The 14,988-nt window shown below is 36.7% G+C and overlaps 1 protein-coding gene across 1 annotated transcript; it reads right to left on the reverse strand.

The window, feature by feature from the left end:
- Positions 1–922: 922 nt before the first annotated feature.
- LOC133531172 (uncharacterized) lies at positions 923–13,983 on the reverse strand. Its single transcript, XM_061869302.1, has 13 exons — positions 13,863–13,983; positions 13,437–13,481; positions 12,801–12,845; positions 12,657–12,683; positions 11,336–11,380; positions 10,609–10,635; positions 9,693–9,725; positions 7,437–7,487; positions 4,763–4,783; positions 3,675–3,716; positions 3,506–3,592; positions 2,595–2,708; positions 923–1,024 (listed from the first exon to the last, which is right to left on the reverse strand). The coding sequence occupies exons 1-13, from the start codon at positions 13,935–13,937 to the stop codon at positions 1,004–1,006; spliced, it is 633 nt and encodes a 210-aa protein (XP_061725286.1). The 5' UTR covers positions 13,938–13,983; the 3' UTR covers positions 923–1,003.
- Between the last annotated feature and the right edge of the window lie 1,005 nt (positions 13,984–14,988).

Below are 14,988 nucleotides of genomic sequence, written 5' to 3' on the forward strand. Positions count from 1 at the left end.
AGTGAGAGCTGTTAAGGAAATAAGTGAATGTCCTTAGTGTGTATTTGAAACCTCATCTCCTGCTCACCTATCTCTGTTGGCTTCCCAAGTATAAAAAAGTAACTTGTTTTAATCAAGTGTGAGGTCTTTGTTAACATAGTCCGAAAGGGCCTTATAAAGTACATATCCTCCTGCCGCCCAGGATCATCAATCCTGAACTTTAATTACAGCCCCAGTGAACTAGAAGTTGGCACTGGCGGCGAAGTCAACAACGAAGCATATTCTTAATATTGAACTTGGCTCTCATTTCACATTTATGTTTTTGATGGATTAAACTTGCCTCCACCTGTGCGACGAGGACCTGATGGCTAATTGACGAAAATATTCATTTTTTACTAAGAATGGCGTTTGTAAATGAGAGACAGATAGTTTTCGGATTAGCGGCCAGCGAATTTTTTCAGGATCACGCCATCATTGCCTGATTTTTAAGCGCCAAATATTTAAAATTCCCATAAGGCTCTCGCTTCTTATGGATAAATTATTATTTTGAATTCTATACTACATCGGTGGCAAACAAGCATACGGCCCACCTGATGGTAAGCAGTCTCCGTAGCCTATCTCCGAGGAGTTATTTGCACGTTGTCGATCCTAACACTCCGCACCCTCGTTGAGCTCTGACAACCTTACTCACCGGCAGGAATGAGTAGAGATTAGTGTTATTTGGCTGCGGTTTTCTGTAAGGTTGGACTCTGCTCTAGATCTGGAATGACATCCGCTGTGCTATGCCTTACCACACAAAGCGAGATGACATTCACAATGCCCATACCTCTCTTTTGGACGTAGTTTAAGGACGTACCCGGGTCAATGTCTACATTAAATCCTTTATAAGAAGGCTCAAGAGGATAGATAAGGAAGGAATTTGTTCTTCTGATAATAAACAATCTTATTTTAATATATTCATTTATTATTTAACCAATTAAATCATCTTATGTGGAGGTTATTAGTAATTGGAGTGGTGGAGTCTTTAGCCGGCTGCGTCTAATGTCTGAAATATATTAAAAAACGTCAATTTAGAATGGCAAATCTAAAATGGGTACCGTAAAGCCGACCGGTTTGGCCTAGTGGGTAGTGACCCTGCCTACGAAGCTGATGGTCCCGGGTTCAAATCCTGGTAAGGCCATTTATTCGTGTGATGAGCATGGATATTTGTTCCTGAGTCATGGATGTTTTCTATGTATTTAAGTATTTATAAATATTTATATATTATATATATCGTTGTCTAAGTACCCTCAACACAAGCCTTAATGAGCTTACTGTGGGACTTAGTCAATTTGTGTAATACCTAATGTCCTATAATATTTATTTATTTAAAGCCACCAAACTGTAGCCCAGTACCGTAACCTAAGTTCAATACGTAGTTAAGTGTTCCCAGCACTTTTCACATTTGTCTGACGTTTTCTTCAATGTTTTTATCCCAATAACCCAAAAACACCCGGCGGTCAGACATGCAAACAGAGAACCCGAGTACGCAGACAAGCCAGAACAGAGCACTCTGGCGCAGAGATACCTATAAGGAGACCCGACCCCAGATAAACTGGAAAGAGGGACAGGCAAAGAAACCATAAATAAATTATATTATAGGACAAGCTATCGTCCTAGGTACAGATTAAATAATAGTACTACCGTACAGAAATGACGCTTCCTACACAAGTTTGACAGCGATTCAGGGTCGAATTATGCTGTCCCTTTCTAATGTATGGCACCATCCCTTTCGGCCATTTAAGGTTGTCAAATTTCAAGTCATTACCTTCTCTGTGGTCGTTCACGTATAGGGACGTCAAGTTGTGCTCTGCTAACCCTAATAATTGCTCGGAGCAATGCTGAGCCGAGCGGAGCCGAAAAAAGCCGAAAGGAGGAGAGTCGCCCCACGCACTGGCTTAGGTACCCAGCTTCGCTCACGAAGTTAATATGGGCTTATGACTGTGGTAGTTGGAATAAAAGATTTTTTTACGAAAACATATTGTTACTAAAATACTTCTATTTAGAATTTGTTCCCCAGGCGTTTTCTATATATATAAGTGTGTATTTATCTGTATAAGTATGTGTATTGTATGTCTGTGGTATGTGTATATCGTTGCCCAGTACCCATAGTATAGTACATGCTTAGTTTCGGGCTATAAGGTGATATGTGTAAGATGTGAGTGAAGATGTGTGTTAAAGACCACAAGGATGACAAAACAAACATTAAAAAGAAACTAAGCAATATTCTATTTTAAAAAATAAAAGGTAAAATACAACCTCTATAAACTGTACACATGCACTGTATTTTTATATACTGTACGCTCAGATTGTAGCGTTAACCCTCTACTTCATGTCGTAAATAAAAGTATCTGTTTAAAAATAAATTTTAATAGCTAATATCAATAGAGTTGAAAATTATAACTACCATATAGGGCTGCGCATGCGGTAAAGGTAAATAATAATATAAGTTTAATTTACGTATAAACTACCTAGCTTATTACAGGAGCCTCGTCTGCTAACAAACGACTCTGTGTTTGGCAGAAGCAAGACAGACCTTTTTCGGCCGGAGGGCAGAAAATGTATAAAAAGCTTACCTCTTGTATGACTTGGTCTAACGCTGCGTCTATTGCGGCTTGCACTGCTGGATTCTCCGCAACCCATCTATCTGGGTCGTCTTTCATCGCTTCATGTGCCGCCTCAACTGCAGCCTGGAATAAATGATTATAGAATTACTAAGCTAGAGATTTCAAGAACACTAGTTTTCCTACATATAATAATCTAGTGTTTAATGCTAATACTAATGTAGTTCACAATAATATGCATAATGAATATATGAATATATACAGACCCTTGAGGCATATATTGTACCAAGGATGCCGGCGGCATTTCCTTGTTGTATCGCAATACTAATACGTGGTCTGGGTTAGCGTTGTTCATTACTATTCCAAATTTCAAATCGATAGCTTAAGTACTTCCCGAGATATTTAGCAATGTGACAGACAGACGGACGGACAGAGTCGCACCATAAGGGTTCCTTTTGTACCTTTTTGGTACGAACCCTAAAATGACCTAATCCAAGACAAAAGATAAATAAAGCAGATTATAAAAAATAACCGACTACTGCGACATTTTTTTCACATCGCGCTCTACCATGCGTCTATGGATACTATATCCGCATTTTTTCTCTTTTTAGGGTTCCGTAACCAGAGGGTAAAACGGGACCCTATTACAAAGACTCCACTCGTCTATCCGTTCGTTTGTCCGTCTGTCACCAGGCTGTATCTCATGAACCGTGATAGTTAGTCAGTTGAAGTTTTCACAGATGATGTATTTCTGTTGCCGATATAACAACAAATATTCCATGTCCAAAATTATTGGCGTTATTGCCGCTGTCGCAGTTTTCGTAATTAGGACGTTCATTCTGTCATTTATATTATCTAGAAAGATTGACTGTGTCACCGCCAGTTTCATGCTACTTTATCGCTATTGTAATCTTATTACTTACCTTTTTAGCTAGGGGGGCAAGAAGGGAGATAACATGGGGGGGTATAACGGTCGTTGATGTAGTAGGTTCGGGGGACAGGTTTTTCATCTGAAATTGAAAGAAAACATTATGTCACAGTGGACTATTGCGAATAAATCGAAACCATTTAAAGAGTAGAATGAGTACTTACAGCTTCATAAAGTAAAGCTTGTGCACTTTGTGCAGGATCGACCTAAAACCACATATGTGAAATTAGTTAAAAAACACAATGCGAATAAATAAGTTAAATATTGTTGAATTAATATTGAGTCCCGTAGGTAATATTTACTAACTTACATACAATACAATACTTCGACAAGGGACCAGTATTGTGTTTGTGGGACCAGGGGCTCATTTCTCGAACGGTATTAGACTAATACCGTTCGAGAAATAAGTCTAATATTAGTCTAATATTATTAGTGTGTTACCATAGTAACCCATACGATTTGACAGTTCGTGGAGTAATAATATTAGTCTAATAACGTTCAAGCAATGGGCCCCAGTTCGTGGACTAATAATATTAGTCTAATATTGCCTTGAAGATAGACACCGACTGATGTGCCGTCGGAAAATTTGAAACTGTTTGAAAACTTCTAAATTTTTTAGATGGGGGTCGAAATTTTCTTATTCCAAAATGAAAGATTCCCTAATATAAAATTTCTTGAAATTTTCGTGAACTATTCCAACTTTTTTGAAACTTGCACATCTGACCGTCTAGCATGAGTTGCGTTCTCGCGATAACGCAACTCATGCTTGCAGGGGGTCTATCCAAGGTGCTAATAGTTTGCGCCATAGCGAACGAAACGGTACTTAATGTTTCTCTATTACCCTTCCATATGAGTGCCACAGAGAGACATTAGCGTCTTGTTCGCTACGGCGCAAACGATTGACAACTTGGCAAGGCCTCGTCTGTAGACACTGTCTAACACAAAATAGCTTTTTTTCTATGTTAACATTATATAATATATAAAGTTGGTTCTAGCGCTCGCCGGCCGCTGCCATGACACGCTCGCTTTGCTCACTCGCCTTTAAGCTCTATTTGGTCACGGTTAACCTAACACACTCCTCCTCGATTCGCGCCTATTTTTTGACTGGCAGGATGCCTTGAAAACTAGTGGAAACGCGTTTTTACTAAAACGGGTTTTTACGGTAACATATAGATTGTAGAAATAAATTAGAATATAAATTTAACAATGCCCTTCGAGTTTTTAAAAGAAATGGCAAGGAAATCATGCGTACCGCGGGTTTATGATTCGGATTCTGGAATGAGAAAAAAAATATTTAATATTAGTTTTTAGACGTCTATACAGCTGTGGAAATCTTAAATGTCCAAAGGGTCAACCCTATTTTCTAGGGGATCTATTTTCAATAATGTTCATTTTTTTCTTTTGTTACCCCAAAACACGAAACCCTAAAACCACTATGCTACTACGGTGATTTTGGGTTATACTGCGCGGGCAAATAAGAAGTATACATTATGTTTTTAAATTTTTAACTATATTAAGTTCAAAGATTATTAAGTATTGGTTTAAAAATAAATTATTCACAGGGTTGGCAAATACATGCGGAACATAAATGTCTGACAAGTGTCCACCATTAACATCTGTCATCGCAATTTTCAGCATATTTTCGCACATTTTCGGCGTTATCTTACAAAAATTTTGTCGAATGGTCGGTTTTAACTGATTAGCTCAACGAGGGGGGGCGGGTTTAGGGTCGGCAACGCGCATGTAACTCCTCTGTAGTTGCAGGCGTACATAGGCTACGGAGACTGCTTACCATCAGGCGGGCCGTATGCTTGTTTGCCACCGACGTAGTATAAAAAAAAATAATAATAATAAATTTGCTGCACGATAACCAGTTTGGTTTTAGGGCCGGATTATCAACGGAAAGTGCGATACTGTGTCTAAAGCAGACTGTCAAGTACTACACCGCCCGAGACATGCCAGTGTATGCGTGTTTTCTAGATCTGTCGAGGGCTTTTGACCTAGTCAGCTACGATATTCTCTGGGACAAATTGGTGGATATGAGGGTCCCTCGGGAGCTCATATCCATTTTTAAATTCTGGTATAGAGGGCAGGTCAACAGTGTTCGATGGGCGGGGGAGCTGTCGGAATCGTATAGGTTGGAATGCGGGGTGAGTCAGGGCGGGTTAACCTCACCGAAGCTTTTCAACTTATACGTGAACGCACTAATTGACGAGCTCAGTAGTACGCATATCGGATGTCACGTGGAAGGCATTAACGTAAACAATATTAGCTACGCGGATGATATGGTGCTGCTGAGCGCGTCGCCATGTGGTCTCTCTAAACTCATAGCGGTCTGTGAGAGGTATGCTATTACAAATGGGCTCAAGTACAATGCCGCGAAAAGTGAGTTTATGGTGTTTGGAGTCAGAGGGAAGTGTTTGCCGACAGTACCAGCCTTAAAGTTGAATGGGAATCCCCTGAAGCTGGTCAATCAGTTTAAATACTTGGGGCATATCATCACCTCTGACCTCAAGGATGGTGCCGACGTCGAAAGGGAGCGCAGGGCGCTGGCTGTTCGAGCAAACATGATTGTCCGCAGGTATGCTCGTAGCTCAACTGCCGTAAAGGTGACATTATTCAGAGCATTTTGTACCTCATTTTATACGAGTAGCCTGTGGGTTAACTACACGCAGAAACAGTACAGCGCGTTGCGAGTGCAATACAACAATACTTTTAGGGTGCTGATGGGGTTGCCTCGCTACTGCAGCGCATCGTTAATGTTTGCGGAGGCGCGCGTGGACAGCTTCTCTGCCATCATGCGCAAACGCGCCGCCTCGCTGATCAGCAGGGTGAGGGCCAGCACCAACAGCATCCTAGCAATGTTTGCAAGCAGGTTGGATGGTGCGTATCTGAACCACTGCAGTGCGCTCCATGTATTCGGCAATATGTAATGTATACTAACACTAGACGTAAGATAAGTAGGTATGGTTGGTTATGTAATTTTGGCAATTTGTTATATTTAATTTTAATGTAATCAGAATATTGTTAAATTTTATTAATTAACTTATTTATTTGTTTAATTTTTTGTAATGTATTATGTTTGTTGTATGATCCCAGATGGTCGAAATAAATGATAATTTAATTTAATTTAATTTTAATTTATTTTAATTTCATCAGCTTGTTAGCATAATAGACACGTAATTTTAGACAGCTGCAATATTTGGGGAATTGGTGCCAATCACTGTCACTGTTTCTCGAAAATAATCGAGCAAACAATGTGTTTTAATCAAAACAAACTGTTGAAAAGAAAATTGCTAGAGGTGTCTACCTCAAATGTCTATTTGGCAGAAATTATCTTCCGTATACAATTGCCAACCCTGAATAATATATTAAAAAAATTATAACATTTTGCACTTAATACAATTAAAATTGCACCAAAACACGAGTTGCGAGTTGGCTATTCGCACATGTATCGTACAACGTTTTACAGTACATATGGGCCTTAAAATTTTCGACATAGTTACGTAATGTGCTAAGTATCGCACTAGGGCGGTAAATTAGCGCCATATGTACTGTAAAAAAAATTGTAAAGCCCTTCTTGCGCGTGTTTGTGTACTGTTTCCAAAAAACGCAACTAAGCATATTAAATTATAAAAATCCAGAGACGCAAGAAATAAAAACAACACTTATTCGAAATCACCTCGAAATTGACAACTAATAATATAATACCATGATAATAGAACCATAAGTGAAGTGTTAGAAGAATAATCAAACTTGAATGACATGAAATAATAATTTGCTAGCCATAAGTTTCAAAAATGGAACATTTATTCGAACACTTCACTCACACATTCAAGAGGGGATTTACCAAAGTTTTTTTACCTTTACTTAAATCCACGAATTATATTAAGGAAATTGTAAGAAACGTATAAAATTATGAATACCATGACCGCTTCCGCCGTCGATGCTACAAATTCTCCCAGAGCAGTCTTATTCTGAAATGGACACAGATAAACTCTTCAAACAAAAAATATAAATAGAAAGCTCAAAAAGATATTTTGCTCCGGGATTTGAACTCCTTAGATCTCAGACCCTAATGTGCATGTTTTATGTCTTTTGTTTTAACGCCTTAAAAGATTTGTCAAAGTCATGCTTAATTTTAAGGTGACGTATTTAATGTGACTCCTCAGCTCGATTTAGTATGAAAGTATGGTCCCATCCGGCAGAAAGCACGAAACTTGGCATGCATAGGAGAAATGAAGCATAATTTGAAAACTATAAGTCTTACAATATATTTCTAAAGACAACATTGTAGAGAATTTAATGGAGAATATACTTTTCCTAGATATTTTTATTGAAGCTTTCATAGTTTTCATGAAAATTTATAAAAACTAAAAATGGGGATATAAAGGTGGAGGCAAACGATAACTTCTCGGCGTTTTTCTACGTCTATTTATTCTTAAAAGCTATATGCATGCCAAGTTTCGTGCTTTCTGCCGGATGGGGCCATAGTTGAGGCTAAAAAGCCGCACTAATTACTGTTGGGTCATTACTGCTGCTTCTAATCGCGACAGTAATTAAGCCAAAATTTTGTTACTGAAGACAAGGTATAAGTATAGAAATAAGACATTGTAATGCCCTCACAAGCGTGTACTATTCCTAAGAAATTATATTTAACACCATGCATCTTGATGCATCACTTGTACATGTATACAATAAATACAATACAAAACATTTTTATGAATTAGTTTTTGTTTTTAGACTCGGGAGGTGGCGGAATATGATACTAATTATGCTCTCAAATATATCGTCAGTATTTTTGTAACACCATGTATAATGACCATTAGGTGTCTATTATATACACATATAATACTTGCCATTCAATGTTTGTACCGGAATTAAATTATTCACGGAATTTAAGAATAAAAGAAATGTCTTGATACATCCCTGCGTCCGAGATTTTGAATTTCGAATGAGAATTATAAAAATATGTTCGAAGTTAGACTGTAGGGGCCTATTCCTCAAACGTTATTAGACTAATAATATTAATCCACGAACTGTCAATTCGTATGGGTTACCATGGCAACACACTAATAATATTATGCTAGTATCGTCCAAGAAATGGGCCTGGGGCCCATTCCTCGAAGTATTAGACTAATATTATTAGTCCACAAACTCTCAAATCTTATGGGTTTCCATGACAACACACTAATAATATTAGCCTAATATCATTCGAGAAATAGGCCCCTGGTCTAAAAAACTTCCTTATACTGTAGTAATGCTGTAGGCTGTAACATTATTCCAGCTGGAGATTTATTTATTTATTTATCTATTGTATCCCACATACGTGTTTAATACTTACTTAGCGCATATAATACCTTTTTAAACGACTTCCAAATCTCAAAAGGAGGTTCTTAATTCGGTTTTTTTATGTATGTTACTCCATATCTCCGTCATTACTGGGCAGATTTTGAAAATTATTTTTTCGATTATATGTCTATGTATACAGATTGGTCCCGTTTTTGTCAAAACCGAGTTTTGATGATGGGATCCAAATCATATCACAACCCAAATCTTAAAGGCATACATATGGTGATTTTTGTGGTTTTATCAACAAATCAAGTATGCATTTCAAAAAGTAACATTTGATGAAGTGGAAATGCTGATGATGATCAAAACGGAATTCTTCAACTACGCATAGTTCACGTTTGGCGAGTTGTCTTCTTCGTTATGTTTGCGAAGCAAGTTAGTTTTTAAGCCACATTTTTGTCACGCTCGAGTTCTGAAGATGGTATCCATTTGGAATCGAGGGAACTCCTCAAATCTTAAAGGCTTAGCTACGTATAGTGATTTTTGTATTTTCATCAGAAAATCAAGCATTTAGGTAATATGTTATTCGATGCAGTCGAAAAGCGGCAACATTACATTGTTTAACGCAGCGTGCCGATAGATGGCACTTTGCGCACGGAGATCAGAAACGCTCTGACATGTATTATACATGTTCACAAAAATTCACCTTCAGAATTATTGAAACTTCTGATGCAAAATTCATCTTGGTAATTGTAGTTGGCTAATTTGTGCAAAAAAGTTGAATCTCAGATCATCTGTCGGTTTTTCTTTACGTAATTCTTTTCTACGTAATACAATGTACGTGGCTCGCCGTGGAGTTATTTGAATAAAAAACTAAAATGATTTCAAACCTGCACAAGCCACGTCGCAAAATCACGTTCATTCTGGAAACACGATAGAAATATAAAATTCACATACTTAGTTTGCTGGGCGAAAAAAAAACAATGCTTATAGGCAGAGCTTTTAGAAGGTATGGTCTTTTTAGCAATGTTATCAAGTAAACCTATAAATTTTTTTTCTGTTCTGCTGTTTGAACATGATTTTATTCAATATTAAATTAATTTTCATATAGTTACATTAAATTTTTATTTAGTTGTTAATAAAAACACTTTCTTCCTCATCATCTTCCTCGCGTAGTCCCGGAATTTATGCCACGGCTCATGGGAGCCTGGGGTCCGCTTGGCAGCTAATCTTTTACGAAAGCAATTGCCATTTTGACCTTCTTACCCAGAGAGTAAACTAGGCATTAGTAGGATTAGTCCGCTTTCCTGCCGATGTTTTCCTTCGCCGAAAAGCAACTTACATATTACATAAGTTCCAAAAAACTCATTGGTACGAGCATTTTCTCTTTCTCACTTTGGCACTTTCCCCTCACTAAATAATAAATAACAATTCAGCCTGTATTGGTACACATCCATTGCTAACTTCCTCTTATGCGCGAGAGGGCTGATATAGACTACATAAACATACATCTTTGAATTTCTTCGCGGATGTATACAGGTTTCCCCGCGATGTTTTCCTCTACCGAAAAGCTAGTAGTAAATATCAAATGATATTCTGTACATAAAATCCATAAACTCATTGACACAAGGTATGATATGAACCCGCGACCTCCGGATCAGACGTCAGATCCACTCGCCGCTATATCGCTTCACACACATTGCATCGCAAATGTGGCTGACTCACCCGATGGATGTATACGAGTATTATTGTCATCGATTATCATGATTTGTGTTTTTACCTCTTTTTTAAGAATTATGTTCTTACCGTCGTCAGCATCTTGAGCAAAGCAGGCTGAAATTACGGTAGAAACAATAAATGTAATGAAATGCATGCAGATCTGAAATGAAAGGAGGACAGAGCAAGAAATTATATATTTGTATAACTACTTATTTTTTATTTGTAAACCACAGGTACATGGCTGTTTAATCTTACATAGGTTTCGTAGTCTCATCTCGCTCTGCCAAGAGTCGCATACACATATGTTTTTTTACTACTGATCATCATGCCATGTAAAATAAAAAATATGCATAATTTAAAAATACACAAATTATAATTCAATTTGTAACTACACAAAACATTGCCTTTATTCATATGATTACATTATTATATAAGTTTATTTATTTATTTTTCGTTTATTTGGGGCATCAACAGCAATACAAATAAAATGTGCTAAGCTTAAAGATTCAATACATAAAACCAATAAAATTAAATATGTCCACATAAATACATTAAATTCCGTACTAGATGGGAGTACACATTACACAAACAAAATTGCTTAAAACGTGAGTGTGTTTGTGTGTGGGGTTTCTTTTTCGAGTAGGTTCATTCACAGTAAATTCATTCACAGTAGCTAGGTCGGCAACAGTGTTGCTACTGTGGTAAATATGAACCAACTAGTGTTCACTATATTCATAGGTACTGCAAACGTTTACAGTGAAGTAAAGCACTCACGGAATTGGCAACATTTAACTTACAAATATAATATACTTACAAAATTAGGGTTTCGACGTCTTTCGTGCCTGGTTTCTTGAAATATCTGGAAACCGTATTGAGTATTATGTAATGTAATTATAATCTGGTTCAAAGTCAATATAATCAGGGCCAATATTAGTTTGGGACCGCTTTGAAAACCAGCGCCGGGCATGTCGGCCCGGCACACGCTAAGACTGGAACCCTTTGCCCAATACAAACATAAACTCTTTTGATCTGAATAAATTATTGTTATAAATTTTAAAAAATCATCTATTATGTAACTTTATTTTCCTGTGTAACTGTATGTGTCAATAAATTATTCTTATACTTATTATAATACGAGCACTTTTAAATTGTCAAGTTTTATAAATATTATGAGATCTAAATATCAGATCACATTTATTGATGCAATTATTAATATTATTATATAGATGTCTTACTTAATAATAATAATAAAAATTTCACAATAAAATCGTCTAACACCAAAGTTGTATACAAAATACTAGCCCAGAAACTTTGTTGAATAAAATCTAAAATTGATATAAGCTAGTTATAGTAATCATCTGTATATATCCATTATGTATATTGTTATTGTCAATAAATAATTTATTAATAAAAAAAATAAAAAAATACGGTTTACATATTTGAATTTTTATTTATTTAGTTCTTATATAATTTTTATTTAGTTATTCCTGTTTTGTAAATAGGTATAATTACAGGTAGGTATGTGTGTTAATCAAAGCACTTACCCCCGCTAAATAATAAATAACAATTCAGCCTGTACCTATCGTAGGTACAGTCAAGGTATTGAATATAAGTGTCAAAAATATGTATACACGACCTTATTGCCTATATATTAAGGTAGTGTGTTATATTTTTGTCACTTATATTTAATACCTTGTCTGTACCTACACCCATTGCTTCCTCTCATGCGCGAGAGGGTTGATATAGGACTACACATACATACACCTTTGAATTTCTTCGCGGATGTATGTCTTTTTTCCACGATGTTTCCCTTCACCGAAAAGTTAGTAATAAATATCAAATGATATTCCGTACATGTATAAAATCCGAAATCGTACATGTGTGTACATGTGTGTGTAATCGTACCTATTGTTTATAAAATCGATGCGTGTTCTTTTTCGAAGAGAGGACGAAGGAAGTTATTTCACCGCTAAGTAAAATAATTTAAAGTGACACACGTATTATAACAGAATACCTTATTTCCTATGCTGAGATATAAGTTGATATGCATAAAATGCTCGACTCGTTCGATTAAATTATGATTCTTATGATTGCTGTTTTTCTTCTTTTTACAATTTATAGAATTATGTTCTTACCGTCGTCAACATCTTGAGCAAAGCAGGCTGAAATTACGGTAGAAATAATAAATCGAATGAAATGCATGCGGAGGAGGATACCCTAAAAGAAGAGTATCTAAACTTCTAAAGTCTAAATTTAACTAACTAATATAATATACTTACAAAATTAGGGTTTTGACGTCTTCCGTGCCTGGCGTCTTGATATATCTGAAAACCGTAATGAGTATTATGACTATTATGTAATTATTATCTGCAGGTTCAAAGTCAAGCAAATAGCAACAAAACAACAAAAAAGTCAAGTCAAATAGCAACAAGCACTTTTAAATTGTCAAGTTTGTTGTATTATCTAAATACCAGAGAACGTTATTGATGCAGTTATTAATATTAATAATATTATTATACAGATGTCAAACTTAATGATGAATATTTCACAATAAGGTTGTAATATGGCAATTAGCCACTTTCCGTGTTTAGCTGTGACACTATAATTTACTGCGACATAAACGCATATTGCTTGTGGCAGCGCAATCTTACGTGTACATATATTAGGCAGGGTTTTACAGAATTTACGCTCTTAGTATTAGTTAGTAGTAGTAATATGTTATCACACATAAGGTTTTTCTCTACCTAGGCTACTCCCTGTCCGTGCTCGAGACGATAATTTGTTATTTGAAGGTCGTCAAATAGACCAATAAAGTGTTCACGGTGTCATAGATACATACTAGCAACGCTCACAGAGAAGTAGAACTCTCACTGAACGTTAAATTTGACTAATAGGAACATAATATATGTACTTACAGAATAAGGATGATGAAGTCGTCTGAGCCTGAATTCTGGGACTCTCTGAAAGTAGAAATGAATATTTTATAATTAAATATACAAGGTGTTTTTTTAAGTCCGTTCCCAGGTGAACCTCGAAAATGGAACATTCAGATAATAAAAGAAGGTACATGTTTGTATATAATTTTCATTTGAGATACCGCAGTCATTTTATCTTCTTATTGCCTTAGTTATCTTTTTAACATCATATAACTCCCCTCCAAATTATTAGCATTACAAGTGCTCATTCCGTTCTAGGCAGACGTCGCTAAATCCAACGATTCTAACGGTTCAATCACACCGATAAATGTATGACGCCTCATGTCCGCTCTTCTTGGTACAACTTGAAATTTAATTTTAAAGACAAAACCTTGTTTTTGAAGATAATAAGCAGTTTTAATTAACCTCGTCTCCACGGCTCAGATGTCGGCATAAAACTCCAAGAGGGGCCAGCAAACATAACAAAAGTAAGACTCGCATGGTGACCGCAATATTGCACTGATAGAGGAGCAGATTTGCTTCAGCGTGAATATAGAAGCTATGTATGCCAGCGTCGGTTATCAGACAAGAAGGGTACTTATTCGTCGCGGATCCGTCGATAAATAACGATTACGAATTGGATTTGCTTTGCCAAAATTAGATATTTCCATTATTTTTAAATTCCATAGATGAATGAATGAACATAGAATAGAGCACTGTAGGAGAGTCTTAGTTGAATTGTCTCTTGGGTCTGAATAAGCCACGCAGCCACTTTAGCCACGCAGCTGTTTTGCGGTTTTCTATATCTTTGTCAATAGAACCTGCAGATGTTAGAATAGATCCCAGATATGGTTGCTGCAGCACGTTGGTAGATGTTGCCTTTCCCGAGAAGTTAGTTCGACTCACTTGTAGCCCTCTGCGCTCTAAAGCTATGCACCATGCAGTTAAGTCAGTTGAAAGCTCTTGTATTGTTTCCGCTATGAGAACTATGTCATCAGCATATAGAAGAGACCAGAGGGCTGGTTTTTAAAGGTCTTTAGTGACATAGTTTATTACATTACCAAGTTAAACATCACTGAAGAATATGAATCAAACAAAACTAGATGAAGAACTTTCTTTAGCCCCTTGTACTTTTCAAGTAGGATTCAAACGGTATGGATAGCATCCATTGTAAATGTGGTTGGGATTGTAGTTGGGGTTTTTATTAAACTTTCGTTTACCCGTGCTAGTACCCAGTACCTCCGTGGCTATGTTTGTTGTGTGGCTCTGGTCAATCATTCCATATAGTATTAACATCTTTTCCTACTGGGACATGAGTTTCCATGAAGTCAGCTACATTTGATGCTAGAGTTGTTCCTTGAGGTTTTTGAAGATTATACCAATTATGTTTTATTCTTCCTTATACTTCTATTTTCATTCTTCCACGATGGCGTTTTCGGGAACGGTACACATGAGGTTATTATATGAGATGTAGTCAGTTTGGGGTGTATTTACGCCACTCTTGTAAGTGATTAAATGCTCGTCTTACGTATTTACCCGCCGGCGCCCATCT

The sequence above is a fragment of the Cydia pomonella genome, chromosome 24, assembly GCF_033807575.1.
Source record: "Cydia pomonella isolate Wapato2018A chromosome 24, ilCydPomo1, whole genome shotgun sequence".
In the NCBI taxonomy this organism is placed as follows: domain Eukaryota; kingdom Metazoa; phylum Arthropoda; class Insecta; order Lepidoptera; family Tortricidae; genus Cydia; species Cydia pomonella.

What these genes read in the sequence shown, in the direction of transcription:
- LOC133531172 (XM_061869302.1), bottom strand. Translation starts at nt 13,937, where the DNA reads ATGCGAGTCTTACTTTTGTTATGTTTGCTGGCCCCTCTTGGAGTTTTA. An exon ending in GACGTCGAAACCCTAATTTT is followed by an intron (nt 10,636 to 11,335) that starts GTAAGTATATTA and finishes CCGTAATTTCAG; the next exon opens with CCTGCTTTGCTCAAGATGCT. An exon ending in AAGCTTTACTTTATGAAGCT is followed by an intron (nt 3,593 to 3,674) that starts GTAAGTACTCAT and finishes TTTCAATTTCAG; the next exon opens with ATGAAAAACCTGTCCCCCGA.